Source organism: Psittacula echo (genome assembly GCF_963264785.1).
Source record: "Psittacula echo genome assembly, chromosome: 12".
Taxonomy (NCBI): Eukaryota; Metazoa; Chordata; class Aves; order Psittaciformes; family Psittacidae; genus Psittacula; species Psittacula echo.
Window position 1 is genome coordinate 10,507,485 of NC_137747.1, and position 26,068 is coordinate 10,533,552.

General features: G+C 38.8%; 1 protein-coding gene across 2 annotated transcripts in view; it reads left to right on the forward strand.

Moving 5' to 3' along the window:
* Nucleotides 1–26,068, forward strand: part of GNAS (GNAS complex locus) — a 99,050-nt gene that overhangs the window by 2,071 nt on the left and 70,911 nt on the right. For both annotated transcript variants that reach the window (XR_013957880.1, XM_080628100.1), the window contains exon 2: nt 3,043–3,115. Coding sequence is in view for 1 of the 2 variants with exons in the window: in XM_080628100.1 (XP_080484226.1) it covers nt 3,043–3,115 (73 nt within the window). In the remaining variant the exon portion in view is untranslated. The remainder of the gene's footprint in view (nt 1–3,042; nt 3,116–26,068) is intronic.

Below are 26,068 nucleotides of genomic sequence, written 5' to 3' on the forward strand. Positions count from 1 at the left end.
TTGGGGGAAACGGAGGGAGGATGTCGGTCCCGAAGGGAAGCGCGGCGGCGCTGGGGACGAGGGAGCTCCGCGCCTGTGGCTGGGGGAGCAGGGCTGGGAGCGGGCGCGTCCCCCGGCTGACTCGTTAGGCTTACTTTATCGCACCATTAATTAAGGTGTCGCACGTTTAGGGGGAGGGGGTCGTTTGTAGCTTGTTTTGAGGTGTTTCAGCGTTAATTTAAGTGACCTGCATGTGTCACGTTTTTCGGAGATAGGTTTAGAAATGCAGGTTACGGCTTCAAGGAAGGGGAAGGTCCGAAAGGCGTTATTGGAGAGAACAAGAAAATGTTTGTCAGATTCATTTAAAAGTCGTGTTTTAGAATAAGATGCAGTTATGAGATCGGGTTGTTTTGGTCACGCCGAGGAACCGCTTGTGCACGTTGTGCAGGGTTTTAGCGTGGAGTGGAGAGTAGGCCTCAGTGAGCCCAGTTCTGGTGTGAAGCAACTGTAAATGGGGGCACAATTAAAAAAAAAAAAAAAAAGGAGGTTTTGAGCGGTATGAATTTGGATTTATGATCTTAATGGTAAACTCTTTTAAATACTAATTTGAAGAAAAAGGCTTAATGTAAATGGAGAGTGATTGGGAACTACAGCAGCACCTGCAGCACTGAGGAGCCTGCCAGGGTTCAGATTATCCTCTTAGCAGAATCATTTGGACCTTCAGCTCTTGGGGAACGTGTTGAGCTCCAGATTTCAGGCTGAATATTTTAATAGATCAGTAGAAACCGTTTGTCATCAGATGGGTTGCTGCCAGGAGAGGCAGAATTTCAGAGAACAGAAGCATGATGGGTTTGCCTGGGTTTTCTTTCAGTTTTCTTTATTTTTGGTGGCTGAGAACCATTTTAGACACTTGTAAATAAAAATTACCGGGTGTTTAGTGAAGGCTGTAGGGTCATCTGTGTGCCTCTGTTTTAAAGTGATAGTTCAGCTGTTGCAGTTTCTAACAGTAGCTGTCATGAGCTGGGGACAGTCTGTAACACAAACTCGCTGGTAAAAAATAAGAATGCTCCCGTCGCTATTATTATTATTTGTTTACTTTCAAAGATACGTGAAATAAAAAAACAAGTACCTTGAAAGTATTCTTAATATTTTCACATCATATTCACATAACAGCAAAGGAGAGCCGCTAAATATTCTAGTGGGTTTATACTGCTCTTTGCTGGCCCCACCACTGTACATGTGCTTGCCCCTTCTGCCACGAGCCGTCTGACTGAAGTTAATGGCACTCTCATTGGTGGTGAAGTTAAATGTACACACAAGTGTTGGTGAGAATTGGGCCTTAACGAGTAGCCCAACATAGAAATAGGCTCACTCAGAAATTCAGATGTAGTACTTCATTTTGGTTCACTAGTGTGAACCTACCCCCATTCTTGGCCTAAGTGAAGATTTTGGCTCCCAATGCTTATAAATGTAAGATGTGATTCAGAGTTACAGCTGAAATGTTCTTAGTTGTTAGTCTGAATGGAAATATGACTATAGCATTATTGCTATTCCTGAATAATTCTTAGTTGTGAAGAGGACCCAGTCTTTACCTTAACCTGAGATACTCATTCTTGATTAGTTTTGCCACCTGTTTTTATTGCATAGTGCAGTATGCCTAAAGAGAGAGACTGTGTATGTCACAAAATACTAGTTTAGGGGAGAAATGGTGCTTGCATTAAGAGTTGTAGATAAAAGCTGCTCTCTCAGTGCTTACAAAACATCAGTGAGCGAGAAGAGGGAAAAGGAGTAAAAGCTCCGGTGCTAAGGTGGCAAAACACACAAGCAGGCTTTATAAGAGAGAAGAGCAGGAATTCATGAGGGAGAAGGAAAGGAAGGGAGAAAGCAGGGGGGAAAGGATTTGTCAAAAAATGAACTTTGAAATATAACTGCTAAAATACAGTTTTGAACACGAGGCTCAAAATGGAGGCTTGTGCTGTCAGTGTGTGCTAGCAGAGGCCTGACATCCTATAAATACAGACTGTACCTCTGGGCCTGTTCCGGCACAGCCGTACGTTTCTGTTGAGGCATAGGCTCATGAGCACAATAAACGAGTAGCCAGGCGATGTGAAAGGGAATCTTTCTAAATTTTGCCAGGTTATGATACTACTCTCACAAAAAATATGTTTGCTTTATATAGAAAGCTACCGATCTGGCAGTGTGGAGCAGCTCAGTTAAATGCTGCTGTTTGAGTCTTTTTAGTGTGCATGGAAAAAATGGGTACTATAGGCAGATGGGTTGCCCTGTGCACTGGCATCCGTGCAGCACAGCAGAAATAGCATACATCTACTTATGGAAACTGGAGTAAAGTGGAGTGGGGCTTTTTGTACTGCAGGGTATATAACGGAATCAGAGGAGAGCTGTGGGGGGGCTGTTTGGAGCATGCAGTCACAAAAGGTGGTCTTTGCGTCTTGTTGTGTATGTGATTGATTTGGAACATGTACAGAGGGTGGGAGGGTGCTTACAAGACACAAATTAGAGAAGGAGGTTTCTGTAGCTTTGTGGGTGGAGGCTTAAAGGGATGTCTTCCTTTTTCAGATGTGAGTATCGGCATATTTTATTTCTTGTGATTTAATTTGCAGTCTTTTGACTGGGTGAAGATAACTGCAGCCAAACTTAAAATATTTTAAGGCTCTAACAAAAAGGCTTTAGTTTAATATGGACTTCAATCAGTCTTTTCATCAGATACTAGTGACATGGCAAGCAGATTTTAACATTCCATCTTGTTCTCTATAAAATGTTGAAGTTGTCCTTTCTCCTTCCAAACCCCACAGTCTGCATGTAACGTTGACACTGGAAAAATGGACAGTGAAATGATCCAAGCTTCAGATTTGACACATGACTTGAGCCGGGCATGTGTCAGCTATAACTGAAGTTTCCAGTGGCAATGATTTCTTTTTCTTTCACTTTTCACTTTTGCACTGAAAAAGCCAACTTTCTTGTTTTTACCCTGATGAAAAAATTCTAGTGTGTCCCTTAATCACTCATGCTTCCTTCTGAAATTGATTTACTTTCATTTTCTAGGTGCTGGTGAATCCGGTAAAAGCACAATAGTCAAACAGATGAGGATCTTGCACGTGAATGGATTTAATGCTGAGTAAGTGCATTTGCTTTTTCACTTTACAACTTACGTTATGTCTGCACGCTGCACAGTAGTCACTGCTGCTGTTTTGTATCTTGCTGTATTCTTGCTATTGTTTCATGGTATGGATGTGTATTTTTAGATGAGATTAGTAGGCATTAACTTGAAGTCATGCACCAATAATAAGTGAGAGCTAATGCTATAAAATGATATATATCAAGGCATAGCTGATTTGATGAAGGCTTAAGTTTTGTGGGTTTGTTGGGTTTTTTTTAACTGCAGTTTCTTTCACAACATGGCTGACACTGATTTACCTCTGCTATAGCACATTGATTCATACTGCTGTGAACATACCTCCTGTTAGTGTACAAAATGAACACATTTTTCTTTATTTAGAGCAAGTAAGACTTTTATTTCTGTCTCCTCACAAAATGAGACTGTACTATGAATTTTGGGGGTAATAGGTCAGGGTTTTTTTTCCTGTTGTGTTTACTCTTCCAGATGTTGGTATTAAATTATGTTTCTAAAAGTGTTTCTTGTTACACTTAAAATCGGTTTAATTATTTGGTTGTTGTGAGGAGGGGAACGACATTAGGATAGGGAAAATGGATTTTTTTCTTTATTTTTGTCCAAGAAAGATTTGTGTTTGTTAACTTTTCAGCTAACCTTGCTAGGGAGCAGGAAGAGGTTCTTTGGCACATTAAGTTTACACATGCAGGCGTCTGTATGTGTGTGTGTATACCAGAACCTGCTTAATTAATTCTACTTGAATGAAGGTGTTGGAATTTCAGAGCTTATTCTCTGTGTTTATTTTTTAAATATTATATTACTGGTTTTGTCTTGTTTTCAATCATAATATTTTTGTATTGGCATCCTCTACTTTCTAGTAGTATCATCTATTTTGTGAATCCTGCCTTTTTGGGAAGATGAAGCTTTCGCAGTTAGGCTTTCAGCAGTTAATTCTTTTGTCAGGATGTCTGAGCTAAAAGTTTAGCCGAGGAGCCTGGACAATGCTTCTTCCTAATCCCCAAATGCTAGTTTGGGATAAGTTACACAGTCTTCTGAAAGAAACTTCAGACTGATTCCTAACAAATTACATCCTGTGCTACATGGTTTTAACTCCTCAGTATAAGGAATATGTTCTTTATCCTAGACAACTCTTTTTTTTCATAAGTGCCCAGTCCTGTGTCTTCTTACTGCTGAGTTGTCTCCGTTATTTTGGCTGCTCTAGTTACTCAAGATCTCTTACAAGACTTGTGTGACTTAAAAGATTTACATGAGTTGACTTTGGTGTAGCATTTCTCAACATCAGGTGCTAAGTAAAAAGTTCATCAATGAAAGTGAAAGTCAGGTATCCCTGGCACCTTTAAAAGTATCAGTCCTTTTAACCAACGCAGTTCTAATTTTTCTAAGCACACCAATACTCTTAAATAGGTGCTTCGGCTGTGTAATGAGTGGTGTATTTCATGGTTAGATAAGCTGCTCAACCCTTCAAGCTGCATACCCAAATTTGTGCAGAACTGGGAGCCCAGAGACCCATTATACAAAGCCTGCAGAGCTGAGGATGGCCTGGGACACGCTCTGGGATCTGTTCCTCGAGTATCTCACTTCTGTGTTGTAGGCTGGAGCTGAGCTGAGCGTGCAGTGGGATTCCAGGGCACATGGCAAATGTGGCCTCAGGAGCCTCTGCTGGCTTCTGCCTTCTCATAGCAAGGGATTTGGATTACCTAGCAGCCCTGCTGCCAATCACATAGCATACCCTGGTGTGGGAGCCATGACTGAGTTATGGGGGAGCTGTGTGCAGCTCAGGAAACATCGTCTGTCCCCCCATGGCATCTTGTCTTGCGTTCAGTCTTCTGTGCTTGTCCTTTTGTGGGTAGTATGTATTGGAACATTCAGGTGCATAAAAATCAAATTAAAAAGTGGTATATATAAAAAGTACAAGAAGTAAGTTATAATGCGTCTAGTTTTAGGGTTTCGTTGCCAAAAATAAACAGTAGATCATAACATATGCTTTACAGGGACAGAAGGTTGTTTTTCAGTGTTTTGAAATTCTTGAGAGTTACATGTTAGTACTTAAGTGACTTGTATTTTCTTCAATGTAACTAACTGCTTCCCCACACTGGCCTGTTTTTCCTGCTGTCCTTTTTGCCCACCTCATTCCCTTTTGCCTTACTCACCTTGTGGAAAAATGACGTGGGATTCAGCTAATGAGAGAGAGAGCATGGAAGGGTTTTGGAAAGGATTTTTTTTTAAGGGTAGGAAAAGTAAAGCATTATGTTTCTTAATGTTCTTATCAGTTGTTGTATAACATAAACGTGTTTGCATACAACACCACAGCTGATGTGATGAATAACAGCAGAGAGGTTTTGAAAACTGTAGTATGCTGGAGATGAAAAGACAGTTTTTACCATTAGTGTCCACGTACATGACGGTAGTTTTGAATTACTCTGTTGCTGCAGCTTATTCATGTGGCTTGAAAAAAATCCAGTTTAAAGTCCTGTCTAAACCTTGTTCACCTTTGATTTGGTTTCCCTGTGATAATTGATGTTTGAAGCAGGAGGAGGACACATGTTATGAAATACGTCTAATGTGCTACGAACAAGAGAATCAAAAATTTTTTAGTGCTACTCAGATAGTCTTCTGAGTTTCTAGGGACTAAACAGGATATCCAGGGCTAAGGGCACTGGCTTCCTTCACTCAGTGTGAGGGGGGTTTATTTGTTTTGGTTTTAGGGTTTTGCCCCTAAGTAGATGAAGGGGGAGTTGTCATATGTAAATGAATTGTTGTAGCATTTAACAAGGTAAAATCTATGTAGTTCTGCAAAACTAGAAGAATTTCCTCCGGGACTCCAATCCCTGATCACTTTAGCTAATTAATTATTTGAGGAACTGTATGGAATCAAGTGTTCCAGGTAATTAATGTGCTTAATAGTTACCAATGCTAAGGTGAATGTGAAGGTATTTAAAGTTCTAGGCAAGTTAACTACAATAAAGACTGTTTAAACATTTTTCAGTGTTACTTTTATGATCTGTAGTTGAGTTAGAAATGTATGGTTGGGTTTTTGTGTTCCTGTTGTGAAGGTGGTGTGCAGGAAGTAACAGCACTGTGGCATTGGTGAGCAGAGTAGAGTACTGGAGAAGCAAGGCATGTTCTACAACACAGTTTTTTCTGGATGGAGTTTTTGGAAAGGCATAGCCCACTTCACAGGATGGCTTCGGTTGGCTGTGCTATCAACTGACATCTTCCTACAGCAATTTCATAAGTAATGGGAATGCGGCTTCCCCACAGTGCTGCTCTTCCACTGTTCCTCATCTCTTAAAAAGGAGGAGCTGCCTTTTAAGCATAATGAAGACTCCGTATCAACCAAATTTTCTACTCTGCGTTACTGCCAACAACAGAGCCCCTTGTGATGTAGAAGGGATTTAAATGTGGCAGGGGGTTTAAATAGCAGGAAGCCTGTTACTTCCCTTCCTTTCTTTCCCTCCCTCCTTAACACTGTCTTTTCATGAGGCTATTCCAGAGAAGTAGATCTCTGCTGTTGCGTATTGCATTTTGTGTGCATCCACTGATAAAGTGGAGTTAAAACCTTCTCTTTTTGACTGCAGAAGTTCAGATGCCAATCTTTATGAAAGGATTAAAAATGGGAAAGGAAGGACAGGAGGAATAAGAAATATAATTGCAAGAATTAATGTAAATGTACAGTTCAAGTTGAAAAGGAAAAAAAACCCTCTTCTGTGTTAAGTACTGAGGCTGGAATCCTTTGCTTTTAAGGTGACGGCCTTTCACTGACTTTTTCAAGTCATCTTTCCTCTCTGTGATCACTGTGGGTTTGGCTGACAGGCCCTAAGGAGAGCGTCGTTGTCATGCACGAGTTTAGAAAGTGGGACATTGGCAAGGGCAAGAGGCAGTAAGTGTCATGGGGAAAACTGGGACAAGCAGAAATATTTAGATAGAAATAAATTGTTGAAATGTGCTTATGAAATCATAGAATCATAGAATAGTTAGGGTTGGAAAGGACCTTAAGATCATCTAGTTCCAACGCCCCTGCCATAGGCAGGGACACCTCACGCTAAACCATGCCACGCAAGGTCTCATCCAGCCTGGCCTTGAACACCACCAAGGATGGAGCACTCACAACCTCCCTGGGCAACCCATTCCAGTGCCTCACCACCCTCACAGTAAAAAATTTATTCCTTATATCCAATCTAAACTTCCCCTGTTTAAGTCTGAAGCCATCACCCCTTGTCCTATCACTACAGTCCCTGATGAAGAGTCCCTCCCCAGCATCCTTGTAGGCCCCCTTCAGATACTGGAAGGCTGCGATGAGGTCTCCACGCAGCCTTCTCTTCTCCAGGCTGAACAGCCCCAACTTTCTCAGCATATCTTCATACGGGAGCTGCTCCAGTCCCCTGATCATCCTCGTGGCCTCCTCTGGACTTGTTCCAACAGTTCCATGTCCTTTTTATGTTGAGGACACCAGAACTGCACACAATACTGCAAGTGAAGTCTCAGGAGAGCAGAGTAGAGGGGCAGGATCACCTCCTTCGACCTGCTGGTCACGCTCCTCTTGATGCAGCCCAGGATGTGGTTGGCTTTCTGGGCTGCAAGCGCACACTGAAGCTGGCTCATGTTCATTTTCTCATCGACCAACACCCCCGAGTCCTTCTCCGCAGGGCAGTCCATTTATAAGATTGACAGATAAGGGGAATGTGCCTTTGTGATTACTAAGTTGGATAGTATTTATGATTCAGGAAGTCTTGAGTTTATAGGGAATTGTAGATAATGCTTTTCAGCCTCAGTTTCCCAAATGACATTGTATAACAATGACTCCTAAACTAGTGTGTTGTTGGATAGGAGTTTGTATATTTATCAAATTTATTAATGATAATGAGTGAAGCAGAACTTAACAGCTTTGTTTTCAAGATGTAGATAACAAATATATTCACATTTCTCTTGTACTTAAAAAATATGTTTTCTCTTTGTGGTGAAGTTAAAGCCAAGTTGCCCTCTTTAAGGTTTGGAACTTTCTCTCTTACCTATATTTAGTAATTTATGAGGAAGGAAAAGTAGTCACTGATGCTTTCTAATCCTTCTGTATGTCTCATCCACCAAAAGTTGAACTGAAGTACCACCATTATTTCACAGAAACCAGGAAATGATGGTATCTGGTCACATTGTCAGTGTCAATCTCTTCTGTCACTGAAATGAATTCTGACTCAGTAACTTCACTTTTCTACTCCTGGATACTGTGTTTTATTTTCTCACTTTTCATGTATGTGATTTTAAGGAAGGGAAGTTAATGTTACAAATGAGAAAAAAGGAGAATAGTTATCACAGTCTTCTAATTAATTCCCTCCTAATGGCTAATATTAGTTTGGACCAAGAAATGTTATTACTCTGTTTTTACAGTTCCTTTAGATTTGTGTACCAATACCATGTTTCCAGAATGCTCACATCAGTTCCTTGCTAAGAAACAAACTGACTTTATTGAGTTTTACTCAACTGGTAACAAAATAATTTTTTGCTGGTGTTTGAGTAACATTGAGAATTGCAGGGGAGGGAGCTGGGGGGGGTGATTTACTTCCCTGCCCCGTTCGTTTGTTCTTTGCATCACAAGGTGTATCAAGAGACTTCTGCAGATTGGACACAGAGAGCACTATTTTTTCCTCAGCTCCTCTGCCAGGACATGGACGAGGTGTTAACTGTGCTGGAAAATTTGTGTGTACGTGTCTGTTCAAGACTATGAAGAGTTCCATTGCAGCTGAAGAACTCATTACGGGTTTTGGTCAAAATTGGTGCCGTAGAACATAAAGCAAAGGTGTGGGTGGAGAGGGGAGCAGGATATGTATTTCAGTCTATTTTAGGTCTTGTCCTAAGATCTGACACAGTTCTGTAATTGAGTTTTGTCAAAAGACAAGAATATGCCAGCAGCCAATAAATACTATGATTAAGAACTGGATACTGCATATAGCTTGTAAAAGCTCATGCAAAAATGTTTATGCAAGTTAAATATAACTTCCATCAGCTTGAAAGAAATGGGAGGTAATATCTGTTGGCATTAAAAAGAGAAGAAATTCCTTAATTGTTAGGATGTTTACTGTTGCATTTATGTGCTTGGAATTATCTTTTTCTTTGGAAATACTTTTATTTCTTCAAAGGGGAAAATTTCATTCTGTGAAAAAGTAAACTTGAACTCAATGGAGCAGCATTAATGTTTCAGTATGTTATAAAGGGAAAAAAAGAAAGTTTCCAGTTTTGGGGTTTTTCAAGTTTCTTGTGGTATCTTGCCGGAAGACATGAGACAATATCCATTAGGAACATGGGCAAATATTTTGCACTTAAATCTACCACTCAGGTGTGGTTTTAAATACTAGAAGATGAATTTTCAGCAAATTCCAATAATTTGTAGTACCTATACTGGTCCTTACTTGGCGAAGAGTGTTAACATACTGTGATGCTGAATATTCTAATGGTTGGTGGAATAACTCCTTTACCTTGCTCAGAGGCATTCTGAAATCAGGCCATTAAAATATTTCCATGTGCAAGGGAAGTGAGTTTTTTTTTTTTCCAGGGTGCAAAATGATGTTATTTAGGTTCTTGAAAGCATTACAGAAAAGTGATGCATGGAGAACTCTAAAAGTTTGTAAAGCTGGTTAGTTCTATCTGTGTTTAGATGCTCATGGTAGGCTCAAGCTGACCATAAGTGGAGAGATGACAGCACAGTATTGAGAGAAAGCACAGACTTGCAGTTTGACTTATGCTTTATTTTCAGCTGCCTGTTCTGTGTGCTTGCTTTTTCAAGGAACTCTTACTTAGGTAAAAAAAGGAAAGTGAGAATTGAATGGGAAAATTCCTTTATTTTCATAACTGCATGGGAAACAAGGTGTTGCTCATCACAGAGCGTGCATCTGATCTTATACTGATTGGTGGGAAATGCTGGAATATTCTAGTAAAGCAGTATTTAAACTACCAGTTTGATGTTGTTGCATGTTGAGAGCTTCTGTCCTCTGAATTACGGTTCCTTGCAACTTGACATTTTTGCTGTCAGTTAAATATTTCAGTTTTCTGATTTGAAAAAACAACAACAAAACCCCCAGTAGTAAACTCGTCCCTTAAGATAAATTTGCACGTGTTGCAGACATGATTTGGCATGTAAAGGGACTGCTGAAAAATATGGCAGTAGTTGTATTTGTTTTGAGGTTTAAATTTCACCAAAGCTTTTTAAGTATGCATAGGCAGCTATCCACCTAGTAGAGTTGCAGAGAGCTTGGAGGGCAATAACTATGAATAGTAGAATAAGCATGAGTGATGTAACCTGAGAAGCAAAAGACAGAAGAGAGCTTAAGACTTAACTATGGAAAACATTGCAAATGGTTCTGGGAGGATTTTGACTTTTGATGGTAGATGTGGGGTTTCACCCATTAGTTTTGTTAAAAACTAACAAATGAAAATAAACCCTATTTTACAAAATTTGCAAGTTTCCTTATACTTTCTCAAAACAGAAAACAAACTCTTACGTGCGTAGCTGAGCTAACGAAGGCTGATTTCTGTAACTTGTTCTACATCTTCCAACTTTCTTCCACCATATTCCCTCCCAGTCCCATGTAGCATCTGCAGTTCCTCCCTGTGAGACTTGTAGCTTTCCAAGCATCTCATGTTTCCTCCAGCCAATGCAGTCCTCATTCTAGTCCATGACCCTCATGTCCCCCACAATACAGATCCCTGAATACTCCTGGATACTCCTGTCCTTCATCTTCTTTTTTTCTGCTTATCCTGTTACCTGGGCAACATTAGCATGCATTGTGGCTGCTGTGGATCTACAGAAACTGTTCCTGCTTTTGCTCGTTGGAGAGCTAATTTTGATCTGTGTTCTACTCAGCCGCTGATTTTCATTTCTGGAAATTAATCTCTGCAACAGCAAATCTCCATCAGGTTTGGTTGGATGACGCTCTGAGAGTTAGACTGAGAGAAAACAGCTAAAAAAAGCCCTACTCTTCCTAAATTCAGTCCAAATACTGTTTGAAATATTTTTACTGTTCACGTTCATGAGTTAAAAGTGGAAGTGGTACGTTTTTCTCCATTTTCTTATGTCAAGCAAACATCTACTAGTATAAGCAAATATATAATTCTATTTAACATCATAAACTGTATTAAATACCCCCAAAAAGCTTTAGAAACTTCCAAAATGTAACTCTGTATGGAGAATATTAAATATATGTCTATAGTCCACACTTCTTTCCTTTCTGAAAAAAATTGAGTGTACGAGGCTTTCCCCGACTCTCCTCAAGAATGAGACCTGCAGAGTGATTACCTCTTCTCTAGCCAGTGTCACAGAATTGGTACCATGTGGAGAATTTGCTTCTACAATATCTCCTTGGTTTTTTCCTTGTCTCTCTTATTTTGGATGGGCAGACTGGGCAGTACTCTCTTTTTCCCAGTAAGAAAAGTGTTTATTAATTTATCCTGCTGGATGCTTGAATTATTCTATATGTGAACAGAATACTTTCTGTCATCTTAAGCTCATGGAAGGTTACCTGTTTGGTATTAAAACTATACTTTCACATGATTGCAATCCCTGAAGATTCTGCTTAATTACATTTTACCTGTTGTCAGTCATTCCAGCTGGGGCGTTTTTTCAGTTTCTTAATGTTAAAACCTAGTGCATTTGTCCCATAAGATATAATTTATTATTAATAAATGCTGTGCCTCTCTCAGCTCCTTCTAGCAATCTAGATCTAAGTGCTGTTTCTTGTTCCTGTTTCTTAGGTTGCTGGGCTTCCTGTGTTGTTACAGTCTCTGTGGGATAGGTTCAGTATGAGTGAGGATGTGTCCTTTCTTTCCTCTTGGGCTGGGGGAGCAGGTTTATGGGGTTCTGAGGGGTTGGGTTTTTTTAATGAAAACCCCTATTCTTGTTCCAGTTTTGTAAGCATCCTTCCTGAGTGTCTTCAGTTTCTGCTAGATCAAGGCAGGCATGCTTTGAAGTATAATCCAGCAGGCAAATTCATCTTTATTTTTAGATATATCATGTGTTTGTATATTGGGGTTGCCCAAGTCCTATCTCTGATGAGGAACTGAGATAAAGAAGTTGTACAACTTAGTCTTGGTCATTCAAAGCTCTTAAGCTGAAATGAAAGAATTTTCACTGATGAGTGGTTTTTATTTTAAATGAGACTTGAATCCTGGTGTTGAAAATAATACACCCTCCATTTTACTTTGACAGTTGAATTTTGAGTTCCTAGTAAGCACAAGAGTATTTAGGATATGGTGCATGTGTAGCTACACCAGCTTTTAATTGTTATTTCGACAGCTGTATCTGATGTAAACATGCAGTAGAACTACTTGTTTACACCTTGTCATGGTTTACTTTGCAACTTACAAGCCACTTACTTTTGAAGCAACTTACTTTTGCTTACTTTGAAACAGCAATGCATTGAGGTATGGTTTTGACATCTAGGAGGCAAAATTACCTGCTTTTTGAGGAGTGTGGTAGTGGAATGTCTTGATGAGATGCTGTTTTAAGGTGTTTGCTATTACAAAAGTATGAGAAAGCATGTGACCTTCTCCATTAGCTACCTGTTGCTGACTGTATTCTCCAAAGGGCTATTTAATAAATCATTTTGTTCACTTGTCTTTTTAGTTAAGGCACCAGGAAATAATCGTCTCTCCCAGTGCACCCTTGTAGCCTCCCAAGAGTCGTGGGTGAACTAATGGAGCAGGCAGAGGTGTGCAGGATTTCCTTCTGAGGTTTAGGGTAGTCCCAGTAGACATCATATTTAGCCTTGAATGGCAACTTCACTGCTAGCTGTGGGATTTAATATTGCCTTCTTAATCATAGTGATTTAAATACTCTCCTCTTGTCTGTAGGTCTACATGCGTAGATGCACTTGTCTTCCCTTCAAGACATTTTTATTCTGTTTTGCCAATACAATTATGTATGAAATATGAATGTTCATATTAAATAGAACAAGTGGCAAGGAAATGTGTATCAGTGAAGTAGGATTCTTCCTTAAGTTTGTAATGTGAAAGGAAGTCTTGCTCTTTTTTTTTTTTTTTTTTAAATAGATAGAAATGTGTACTTAGCACACTATGTTCAGAAAACTCTGATACCTGTTTTAACCCAGATAATTTAAATGACTTACAGATATGCTAGCTAAATTTGATTTAACATGACATTACTGTGGAAAAATTAAACAAATTGATTTCATGACTTTTAATTGAATTGCATACCAGTGATTGGCAGAGCTTCATCTATTTTGTGTTGCCTTTAACAGTTAAAGACCATTTAAGATAAAGATAAAAACTTGCAGTTGCAATCACTTTTTTTTTTTTTTTTTTTTTTTTTTTAAGTAGGCAAAGGATAGTAATCATAAGGACATAGCTATTTCCTGGAAAGGTTTTATTAAATACCTTTAAACTTTTTGGTTACCTGAAATGAGAATATAATCACAGCACTGCATCATTCACCAAAACCAAAAACCAAACTGGTAAGCACAATGTGAAGCTGAGGATTTTTTTCTTATTATTTTCTATTATATTTTTTCCCCCCTTTAAACGAGTGAGAAAACTGGAAGGAGAAGGGTTCAGTTACGTACTTGGGGTTCTCAGGAAAGCTGATAATACTCTGACCCAACCTCCTATACAAATCGCAAGTCTACATGCAGGTCAGCAAGAGCAGCTCCAGTTCTCCTGGCCTGGCATCCTCTACACTTCTGAATACGTGACAGAACAGAGGCAGAGGGCAGTGTCAGTAAGAACTTTAAGGTTTCTGCTACTTTGCTTGGTGTATTTTGCAGCAAACATGTTATGCAACTTTCTGGAAAATTTGCTTTGTGGGGTTGTTTGGGGGTTTTTGTTGTTAAATTTCTACAGTGTAGGAAGTTACTGAATTTTCAGTCCTGGGTTTTGAAGTGTACTGAAATAGATGCCTGTAAATTAGATGCAACCTTTTAGTTTTTGGTATGTAAAAATGATTAACGTTGTTTCAAAATAGTTACTCATAGGAACACGTTCTGCTCATGCTGAACATTGTAGATAAAAATACGTTCTGTAACTTACACATAAGACACTTAAAAATTGCAAATTTAACTGTTCTGCCTTTTAGTTCTTTGAGTTGAAAACAGGAGGGAACTGTGTCCCTGGACTCTGATTTCACCAAGCCGTTGGAAATTTGGGATGCTGTGTACCACCTCTGTGTTTTGTCTTCACTTAATTGGACAGTCTTTATTTTGTGTAATTGCATGTTACAAGGATGTTTTAAGTATGTTTACTTTCCTTATGTTTATCAGCCAAGAACTTAATGGCATTATGTTACCTTAGTACCTTTTGACACCACTGGAAAATAGGGTTAGTAAAAAAGACTGAGTAAAGTATTTCTCCTTATTTTGCACAATTGCAGGGGGTCAGAAAAAAAACTTCGGAATGATGTAGGCAACATACTGCCTGGCTTTTTTCCTCACCATTTTATTCATGCTTTGGAAACATAAAAAGAGTTGTCCGAAAAGGGAGAGAGGTACAGAGGGAGAAGGGAAAACAGACGGAAAAAAAGCCTGTTAGATATATTGCCCTGAGAAAGAAATAGCAAGTTAACCTAATTCAGTCCCAGAATAAATGTTAAAAATTTACTTCTCTTAGGCTAACTGTAATCAGTCAAGACCCCTATGTTGTTAATTAAAATTAATAGATTGCATTCTGATAATTTTGGACAATATGAAAATGATTTTTTATTTCACTTTATTTCTAATAGCATTATTTGTGTGTACATTTATGACTGGATGCAGGAGGTAAAATGATACGTAGTTATGTAGAGAAAGCAAAACTATTCTGCAGATATTTTGTTCCTTACAAAAAAAAGTATGTCTTCATCCTGCACAATACTGCAAATAGAAAAGGAAGTTTAGCATCTGTGAGAAGGACAAATATCAGGATCATCTGTTAGAATATGGATATTTTCAATAAATAATGGCCAGAGTCTCAAAGGATTAATTTCTTTGTAATTCTTAGAAAAAGGGAAACAATTCCATTGCTTAAAAAGATTGCCCAGATGCTTGGCATCAAATGCAGGCATTTTAATTTATTATTATTACTTACTATGGTTTCTTGTATCAATGGTATATAGGAACAACATCATTAAAGTTTAGCTTAGTTTCACATATACTGAGATCTTCTTGAATGAACTGGTGCCTTTTTGGAGAGATTATATATCTCATTGTAAAACCAACTGTTTTGATTTTGATGTAATATAACTTTTTTTTTACTTTAAAAATTGTCTTGTGTGAAGTTAACAGTGCATATATTACAGGGATGTAAAAGCTGGCTTACTGATAGATCTCTTGGTGCCGTGGTTAATAGAGACAATGAGTGGGACCTCTTCTTGGAAGGCCTCTCGGGAGCTAAAGGGGAGAGTGAAGCATAAGTAATAAAGTGGACTCCAGCACTGATAAGAGTGTTATTGAAATGGTGTATCTCATGCTGGTGTCTTCACTTAGTGAAGGATGTGGATTTTCTGGGAAGAATTTAAAAGAAAGGCCACAGGAGTTATACGAAGGTCAGAAGCAGGGTGTCCAATCACGATTTTCTTGCTGTGTAGAGGTATGTGAGAAAGATACCTAAAAATGAAGGCAGGCGTGAGATTCACTTCCTTAGCACTAGGGAGACTTTAACTGAAATAATTCGTTGGGGATGAGGAAGGCTCATTTGAGCGGCCTCAGGGAAGGACAGGTTTATTTTTAAACAGTATTTCAATCCAGCTTCTGGAGATACAGCTTTCCAGATGCAAATGTGTGTGCTTGTGGTGCCCACCCTGGCATTGGGAAGCATGAAGCCTGCTTCAGTGTGCTGCAAATTGCCCACTTCTTTTGCACTATGAGCTTTTATTCTTGCTTTTATTACCCTGAACATCATTATGATATATGCAATTCTATGTGGTACTTGAAGCCCTGAAGCCTTGGGAGTCCTGTGTTTGCCTGCTAGCATCAGAGATATGAGGAAGCATAGGGATTGACTTCTGGGTTTGCTTTTTTTCCCTTTACAGAGTTTGGTGGTTGTGTTCTGTTACTGTTTTCACTTCCTTTTGAAGCATTAAAGGTCTGAGGTGATGTTAGAAGATCCTCTTTTGTGCCAGACTGTTTGATTCTTACTCACACAATCTAGATAAAATTAGCTGAAGAGCTTGAGATAAGAAGAAACTCTTTCACTGGGAACTGTTAAGCATGTTTCCATTTTCTGCTGCATGAGGGTTTTTTGACCTCCTGGAATTATTAGGACAGACTTGCAATCAGTTCTCTGTTATTGCAGGAGTCTTGGGTGCTCAGTCTTGTTTTGTTTCAAATTGTGACCTTAGGTAAGAATTGTTTCATTTGAAATAGCAATTTGATACTAAAGTATATGGAGCAGCACAGCAGCTTACGGTACACTGAAAGGCAGGCTGAAGTATTCAACTATCCTCTCTGGCCTAAAATTCTTCAAAATACTTATGAAATGTCTGTGTTACCTGCTTGTTCCTTGTTGTACCAAGCTACTAACCCAAATAAAAGCCCTGATTCTGAAGTCTCTTCTGTACAGACAGACATGTATGTGCCTAAGGATGTGGCTGAATGGATTTAGTGGGACTCCGTGATTATGGATGTCTGTATTTTGAAAGAAATAGAAAAGTTTCACCTTAGTGTGGATAATTCAGATTGGTATAGTTTGAGTGCATTAGTATCTCTTAATGAAACCAAATATAGTTCTCTTCGATTCCATTCATTCTGGGCCTTATCTCTCTTTCTGATCCATCTCACTAGTTGCTAAGCAACCTCAACAGTAGTTCTGCACATCCAGCAGCATTTAAAAAAATAGAAAAGTAAGTAGTTGTTGCTGAAAATAAAATGCCTTCTGATGACATGAATGAAGAGAGCTACGAGAGAAGGAAATGGGGAGTGGAGAGTTTGGAGCTGATGTTCTGAAAAAGCTGACAATATTTAGCACTTAAGCAGTGCTCTTTATTTTCCAAGCACTAATCAAGCAATTGTAAGATTATTAAATAAAGACTATTTCTTTTTTTTCCTTTCAGTGAGTGAAACACAGTTATGTTTATGCTTCATAGAGCAGAGGGCAGGATCTAGTCCCAGGAGGGCAGGAGTTAGTTTAGTGTATATATTTGTTTCTCTGACCTGTATTGAGTTCCCGTGTTTCTAGCTGGACTACAGATTAACTGGAAGGTTTTGGAAGATTTTTGTTTGTGTGTTGCTGATACGTAGCCCTTACTGTCTATTCATTTCATGCTGATGCACCTGCAGTGTGTTGAGTTACATTAAAATATTTATCACCTGGAAGGCATTCCAAACTAGAAGTACAATAGATTGCGTGTAGGTCCTTTACCACTTGATAATGCTGTAGTGCTGATAAAGCAATAAATGGAACTTATTTTCATTTTCTGTCTCCTGTGCGAGATGTGATCTGAGTAGCAAAGAAACTGCCATAGCAAAGGATATTGTAATGAAAATGAAATCTTATTGGAGAAAATGATTCTGGTGTTAGATTGTTTAGTTTCTGGGATAGCTTCATTTCAGTTCAGAAAGAAAATGATTTATTTCACATAGACTTACTACAGCAACATTACTGAAGACACATAAATTACAAAGTATCTAAATGAAGATTGCCTTAGAGTTCATTTTAATTTATGACACAATGCCAGTGGCTGCTATATGGAAAGTTAATTTTAAATTTTGTAACTAACTCCTAAAAACCAGTAAGTAATTCTAATGCGTTTCTTCTAAAGCAGGTTCTGACACCGTGAGTACTCACTTTCCTTCAGTCACAGTCTATCTGGAATTATAAAGTTGTATGCCATTAAGCTGTCCGTGAATTAAGCTATCCTACAGGTTTTGGTTTGGAGGACTGTCCCATTCATAATCTAATGTTTTCTTTCCCCCTTATTTTTATCTCAAGATGGTGGTCTTAGAAATGTGCTTATTCCACTTCTGGGTCAGAGTAGTAAGAAAGGGATGTACTACAAATGTGTCAGAAATGGGGATATGTCAAGTCCCAGCTTCAGTTCATACACAACCGTGGATGTGTTCTGAATTAACACATTCAGCATCTGTGGAAGACATACATGTCAGACATGCTTCAGGCACAGTGAAGCTTTTATATGCAGCTTGTTTTGTGCTGAGTCTATTGTTTACACACTGGATGTCCACATAGGTGTGTTTGTCAAGAAGCTTCCATTCTGCTGTTGTTCAGGGTAAAATGAACAAGAAGAAACAGTGTAACACAGGCATTTTCTGTGTGATGCAGATAAACGCAAAAATGGACGCTCAGTGTGCAGCTTCACAGCTTATCGTTGCAAGGCGACTTCCTGCTATCCTGCTTCCGCAGGAGTGTGAGGTGTTTTAAAGGTAGTGTGATATTTTAAGCTGTTAATAAGAGAACATACACATCTTGAATTGCAGCCTGTTCATGGTGTGCATCGCAGAGCCAAAGGAGTGCATGCTTGAGAAGAGTTGTTTTTTGCTGTGCGTGTGAGTGGTACATTATTCACCAATGCAGTCACTTTGAGTCAGCTGGTGGTAGGTTTCTTGTTGCTTTTAACATGAGGACTACAAACAGTACTAGATAATTCTGGGTTTAAGGATAAATTGAATTAAAGCAGGCATACAAAAGAGCTACACTTTGAAATGGTTAAAACATAATGAAAGAACATCCCAGTGTTATGTAGTATTTTTACCATGTTCATCATCTAAGGTTAAATATTTGTGTTGGACTATATTTTCTTTTGACATACTGCAGCTAATGGAGGTAATTTAGAGATAGAAAAGTAGTCTGTGTATGTGTCTGTGTGATGTGTATACAAAAACTGTTTGTAGTGATGGTATTTTTATCCTCATCTCCTAAGAGAAAAGACCGGTCCTAGTTCATGCTTTTTTGTAATGCGTACAGTGTGTGAATTTTGGCAGCTGTCTTTTGCCTCTAGGCTTTTAAGTAGGTTTGTCCGTGTGAGGTGTGTGTAATTACTGTATATATATATGTGATGTTAGCTGCTGCAGTAGGATTGCCATATAAACTTAGCTGCCCTTTTTTATATATACGTGTTCTCTGTATTCCTAGATTTAAAAGGGTAAATACTATAAACTGCTTGCTCAAGAGCGGTATGCTATAAAAAGAAAGTAAAAAGTACAACAGTAAAAGTGTTGGAGGTAGTAAAATTGTACTGTAATCCTACCAATTTATTGAATTCCAACTATTGTTATCTATGGCAATTAACTGCTACGTATTGTACATTAACCCTTTGTATAGTAGTTGTGTATGGAATTAGTACTCAAAATGACTGCAGTGCCTTAAACTTTAGGTTTTCAAGCAAGTGTGTCATCTGATTTCATAGTATTCGGTTTGCTTGTTGCTTTTCTCTTTTTGTCCAGCTTTCAGCGAAGAAAGGATGTCCATTTACTTTGTGGAGAGCATCTTTGACACAAAAATAAGTGTCCTGTTTTGAAAAATGAAAGTAAACACATGACTTCAGATTTTTCTTCAATATCTTAATAATACTGCAAAAGGTGGTAAACATTTAAAAAATTAAATTCTTGCTTCTTGGATTAGATTTTTTAAAAAGTTTCATTTGAAGGTGTTACAGAAGTGACTACAGTGGAATTGTATCTGAATGTTGCTGGATTCTGGATTCTTTCTTGTTAACTCTTGAGGAAATCTAATGAATTAAGATTTGGTAGAAAGCAACTTGCAGGACCCCTTGCAGTGTGTGTATGCTGAAGATGCTTGGCAGATGTAGCACATCATCTGCCATCACATACTTGCCGTGGATTATTCATTGTGTGTGCGGGTGCCTGCTGAAGCAGCTGTCATGGAATTGGAACATGAGACTCCTGCACGATGCTGGGTGTTGAGGGGTGGTTTTGATTCTTAGAGCAATTTGCACATGCTTAGTGTTCCCTAAAAGCTGGGTTGTGTAAGCTTGGGAGTGCAGCTGTAAATATTCTGGAAAGTTGTGTAGCGGATGCATGATGCTAAGTGAGGTGAGGCGATACAGGATTGACTCTCATTAAATACAAGCAATCTCTCTTAGTCTAAGATTTAAATTTTCTAATTTCAGTCTGCCAGAAGGTGACTGTATTTAAAAATGTCCTAATACATCCTCAAACTGTTGAGGAGTTGAGACTGTAGGTTTTTGTAATTCAGTTGTCTGTTGCCTTGGCACGGAGGTGGAGTTTGTAGGCAGCGTCCCTTAATTCCGAGAAGATCTTTAAAATGGCAAACAATTACGTTTGAAGTCTGGATCTCATGATGTCAATACAGATATGTAGTAAAATATTCCAGGGTGTGGTGATACTTAATCATTAGTGATTGAGACTTGGGGCATTTCCTGAATATTAATACTGGATATGAATGTTGATTGCCCAAGGTGAAATTATTACCCAGTTACTTACTCTCTCCCCTCTTTTATCAATTACTAATGCAGAAGTGATAAATGCGCAGTTGGGTCAGACATGTTTGAAGTATTCTCTGAGGCACAGTGCTCGAGACAGAGCAGTCACTACCTTCGTGCCTTGCAGATTGAATAATGAACATGTTTTGATTTTTCCCCCTGTAGTGACTTGAGAAGTCGTTACACAACTCAGACTGTCAGTTGTCCACTGGGACTTTTTCCCTCAGAATCACTTAGTGAAATTCAGCATTGTCGTAGGCTGCTGGTTTTGAATAATGAAGCTGGTAGAGAATTCCTCTAATTGTGTAACTGCCACTAAGGGTAAACTGATACAATGCCACACCTTGCCTGTACTTCAATACTTAATCTATCCCTTAGGATAGGTTGAGCATTGACTAGCTAATGTTAGTACAGTGCTTTATAAAAAACATGCTCATTAAAAGGTTTATGACTAGGTTTACATGATTTCCAGTTTTAGAGAAATGTAGCTTTTCTCTGCCAACAGCAACTATTAGGAACCTACTAAACTGCATGACTTAAACATTTCATAAATGTATTTGGTACACACAGCATATGCAGTTGGTTGTGTTGTGTTCTATAGGAAGTCTATGCTCCTGAAAAAATCTTGCTTAAATCCTGCATGAAAGTACACAAAGAGATGCCAGTGAATAGCATTATGCTGTCTGTAGATCTGTGTTATCTGATTTCCAGGTAGTAGATTCATAGAGCGTTTCTGCATGTTGTTTGCATATGTTGAGAAAACGCTCTTGTAGTGGATGGCAATAAACTTGGTTTCTCTTCCTGTTAAACTTTTCATGGAGAAAGAGATTTGGTAATTGAGCATGTTAAACATTTCGGAGGAAAGCGTCTTCCGTCTTGCTGTACATCAGTGATTACTAACGTGAGGTACATTCTTCCCTTTCTCCCACCAGTAGCTGGGAATGTATCTGGAAGAAGCACAGTCTGCCAGGGTCAGAGGTGCAGCAGGAGCCACAGCACACATCCCTGTGCCTCTCTGTGGAACTCAGGACAGGCCGAATGGTTGCTGGTGGGCCAGGTCCTGCTCATCCGGCCTTCCCTCCGAGCCACGGCTTGCCCAGCACAGCCTGGCGCTCCTTAGCTGTGTCTCCCCAATGCATTTCAGCAGCTTTCTAACAGCATACCTTTCCCCAGGTACAGTTTAGCCCATTCTTGTCACAGAAACAAGGAAGGAACAAAAATGTTTGAGAACTGCTGGTTCAGAAAGTTGGCCAACAATGCTGAGAAGCGTGGCTGCAGATGACTGAGTGAAGGAGCTGTACTGGTGAGCTGTGCTGTGCTGCTGCAGCAGTGTTGTTAGAGCAGAACTCTTGACAGGGTTGACACATTTGGTAAATTGCTATTGGATGGCTCTGAATGGTCAGGTGTATAAAAGTACAAGCCAGAGACAAATGTTTTGGCTTTTTATTGTTGCAGGTTGTTCTGCTGGTTTTTGATTTTTATTACTGTTACTGTTTTTAAGGCGGGAAGGAGAGAGAAGACATGCTTTGTGTCTTGTTCTTTCTCTTCCTCTCCCTTTCCAAACCCTTTGTCTGAGAAGCCTCTTCTCTTGTTTAAATTACAAAATGTTTCATGTAGTCTGTTTTATATCTGATAAATAATATATTTTAGAGTTTTACTGGTGATTCACCAACTTCTTTTTAATTTTATTTAAATCAAATTTATGTGGTACCAATCACACATCTTCTGCAACTTAGTGGCATCTCGGTCTGGTGAAATTTCTAGGAAGAGAATTTCTAAGAATCCATGCCATGCAAGGTTACACCAATGGTCTGTGTAGTCCAGTATCATGTGTCAGAAATGGCACTTGTGGAGGATTAGGGGAAAAGGGTAAGAGAAAGATTCGCAGTGATTCCTTTTCAGGTCTCTTGCCAGGTTCTGCCACTGGCACTTTAGGAACTCCGAGAAGCGAGATTCATAACAAGTTTTGAAGTTAAGTCACATTCAGTATGTTTTTCTCTTTCTTTAGAAAGACTAACACTTAAGTAATCAAAAAAGTCATGTTTTTTCCTTTGAATTTTCTTGCTTTCCTTTTTCTATTTTATTGTCCATGAACAGAATGCATTTCTTGCAAGTTAGTTGTGCTGCCTGGTTTGTACCTTTGTTAGCTGGAATGCCACTGAGGTCAGCCAGATTCAGATAGAGCTGAGGTATCTCCAGCTTCTCAGTGCTTTCAGTATGCTTTTATTGCAGCTGAGGTAGCAGCTGGTTGGATCAATAATTTTGCCCAAGCAATCCTGTTTAAGTAATTTGTAGTGCTACAGCAATATACACACTCTCTTGAGATTATTTTCTTCACCTGGCTGTCATTTAAACAATACCATTAATATTCAAAGAACCATATGTTGTGAAGGTAACTGGACAGTTACAGCAAAGTGCTGTGTATTCTAACTTGTGCTAGGTATCAGCAAATTATTTATCACATAACTTTTGGCCTAGCATTCTCATTTATTACATACTGTCAGTATGAACTGTATCCTTTACTTTTCTGTTACCATTTAGAAATGTCAGGTCAGGGCCAGGACGTGATAATTGTGCCATTGTCATAGTTTGACTTAAATTACAGCAGTATAACTTCCCTTTTATCAGGGGAAATGATAATAAATGTGCTTATTTAGGTGTAATTAATTTCCAATTTTAAGCTCAGTAAAAGGTCACTCTTCTTACTGGTTGAGTCCAAATATATGTAGGTGCTGAGTAAAGTGAAAGTTTCTTCACTGCATCCATTTTGACTTCCAGACTTCAGTAACAGCTGTTTGGAATTTTTCCAGCTAATTTGTGTTGAGAAGGTGCTAATTTAGACCCAGAATATTTGTCCAAAACATCAGTGAGCCTATCTGGTCCAACAAGGTACCCTCCTGGTACTAAAGGTGAGGTTCCCTGGAAGACTGGGATCATGGTAGGTTGTGACCTCTGGGGAAAGTTCTTCCCTACCAGAAAGAGCATTTTCTAAGCAGATCTAAAATATAAAACCCCTGTGTTTTACTTGAACTGAAATGTTTTGGGGTTTAATATTGATATTTTAAATGGGAAAGATTTTAGTTTTGATGGTGTTTGTTTTTACCAGCCTATTTGTTAACCTGAGAAGCTGTTCAAGTCTTCTCTTTTATACCTTGTATGTTCAGGCTTAGGTTTACATAAACGGGAACTAAGTAGGCATTGAATCAGGTTGTAGAAGGTCTCTATCTGCTTTGTGCTCAGTTGGAATATAAACAACTCCACGAGGAGTGAAGACTCAGCCTTGTGGTGTTTGTTGGGAAGCAGTCTGTGTGAGAGGAAACTCATGTGGAAAAACTACTCTGCCAACTTAAAAAAAACTGCGTAGAAGGTACCGTCTTGTGAGATTCAGCTGCCTGGCACAGAGCAGATTCTGTAAGGCAATGAAGCTAGAAGCTGAGAAGAGGGTTTTTTGTATCTACCCATCTGTTTAGGGCTAACTTAGGAGTAGTTCAGGAGTTGGTCCTAACTGTATGCCTAAAAACCATAGTTGCATACTATATTCATTTAAGCTTTTGTAACTAAAAATAGCTTGCTGTGACACAGTTAAGGAACTGCAAAATTGAACTGTAAAAGTATTGTTCTCTTACGGTGCCGTTCATGTGAATGGGCATAGGGGGAAATATAATATTTAGGTAAGGGAAGTGTGTATTGTTTTCAGATTCATTTCTGCAGCTCCTTTGTACTGAAGGAAGATTTTTTTTTTCCCCTATTTTGTTAAATGTATGGGATTTGTTTACTAAAATATTTCATCAGGTAACATATAGTACAGTTTTACATAGATTGACTTAACCAGAACAGTCCATTTCGGAAGCAGCAGTACAGAAATCTGCACTTCCTTCAATAAATTGACTTCAACTTTTCTGTAAATAGAGCCCTAGATGGCTCGAAATAAAATACACGTTTTTGATGTCTTCCAGTTGGCAGTGTCTTCTAAAGTCAGGCCAGCAAGAAGAGCTGGTAGGTGGAACCTGTTGCCTGAAACAATATTCCCTGATGCTGGTCAGCTGAATTTTGCTACTGGGTTTAGTGTGATGATGGCTATATCTGTGCTTGGAACGAAGCGAGGGTATTTTTGTTGTTATTGCCTTAATAAACTTAATGTTTATTTCCAAATATTTTTCTTCTATCTTCATTTCTGGTAGTGCAAAATTTTTAATAAATGGAAAAGAAAAGATTGTCATATTAAATATTATTGAAATCGGTCTGATACTTTAAAGGTAGCTGTTGCCTGATACATGTTATAATCTTGCAAACTAGCTTTTGTTTGACTTTTTTAATGGATTACGTGTTGGGAGGGGTCTCATGGGTGAGTTGTCTTCCTATCAGCAAAACAGTTCTTGTCCAGTCTCACAGCTCTGTGTGAGGGTCTCTGCCAGCAGTGATTGGTGGCTCCTTTCCTATCTCCTCCAAGGTAGGAAGGAGTGCAGAGTAACAATTAAAACGAGTTAAAGTGTGGCTTTACCCTGTTTAAGTGCACTGTTCATGTACCCAGCAGTATGTTCTGCTGTATTTTTCCTATACCTGTTCTGCCGAATTGCCAAAGTGGTGGTTCTGCTTGGGTTTGCTGTCCCTGTCTGTTTTGGTTGCAGTTACATACATGAATAAGTATTGCAATTTTTTATTCTTTCATTTCTTAAAGCACAGGCATAGGTAATGGTTCATAAAGGTACTTACATAAACTCTACAGAAATAAAAAACCCAGACCATCAGAGTTAAATAGTACTAAAAGTTCAGAGTCTGAGCTTATTACCAGTGTGCTGTAGCCTGAGTCTTCACTTCTTGTGGAGCTGTTTGTATTCTGACTGAGCGCAAAGCAGATAGAGACCTTGTACAGCCTGATTCAATGCCTACTTAGTTCCTGTTTGTGTAAACCTAAGCCTGAACATACAAGGTGTAAAAGAGAAGGCTTGAACAGCTTTTCAGGTTAACAAATAGGTTGGTAAAAACAAACACCATCAAAATCAAAATCTTTCCCATTTAAAATATGAATATTAAACCCCAAAACATTTCAGTTCAGTTTTGTGTCAGGTTGCTTTGGAGAATTTCTTTATGTGCAAGTTTGATTCTTTGCACTTTTGTCTTATTCTTACTCTTCCCACTACTGGCTTTGGAATTCGGCATGGTTGATCTCTTTTGCATGGAAACTTGATTATAATTTCTGTATTAGCTCTTGGGCTGTTGCTTGTATAAGTGTGTCGAGGTATCTGTGTGTAAATACATTGGAATTGCACTGAACATATGAGGAAAGTGTGCAAACAGCTAAAATTTTAATTTAGTTTTGATGAGTTTAAAGTTTAATTTGGCTGCTTTTCTTAGGGTCAGAATTACTGTCAGTGATTATTCATTCTTGTTACTTTGTGAGGGACTACAACAGAAAAACCCTGTCCAGAATGTGAAACTGAAATGCTGACAGTTGCACAAGTAAGGTGAAATGGAAACTTTTTCTCCTGCAGTTTTACCGTTTTGGGAGAAATAGGTGGTGTTTGTAACAGTAAGAGATTTAAAAATAC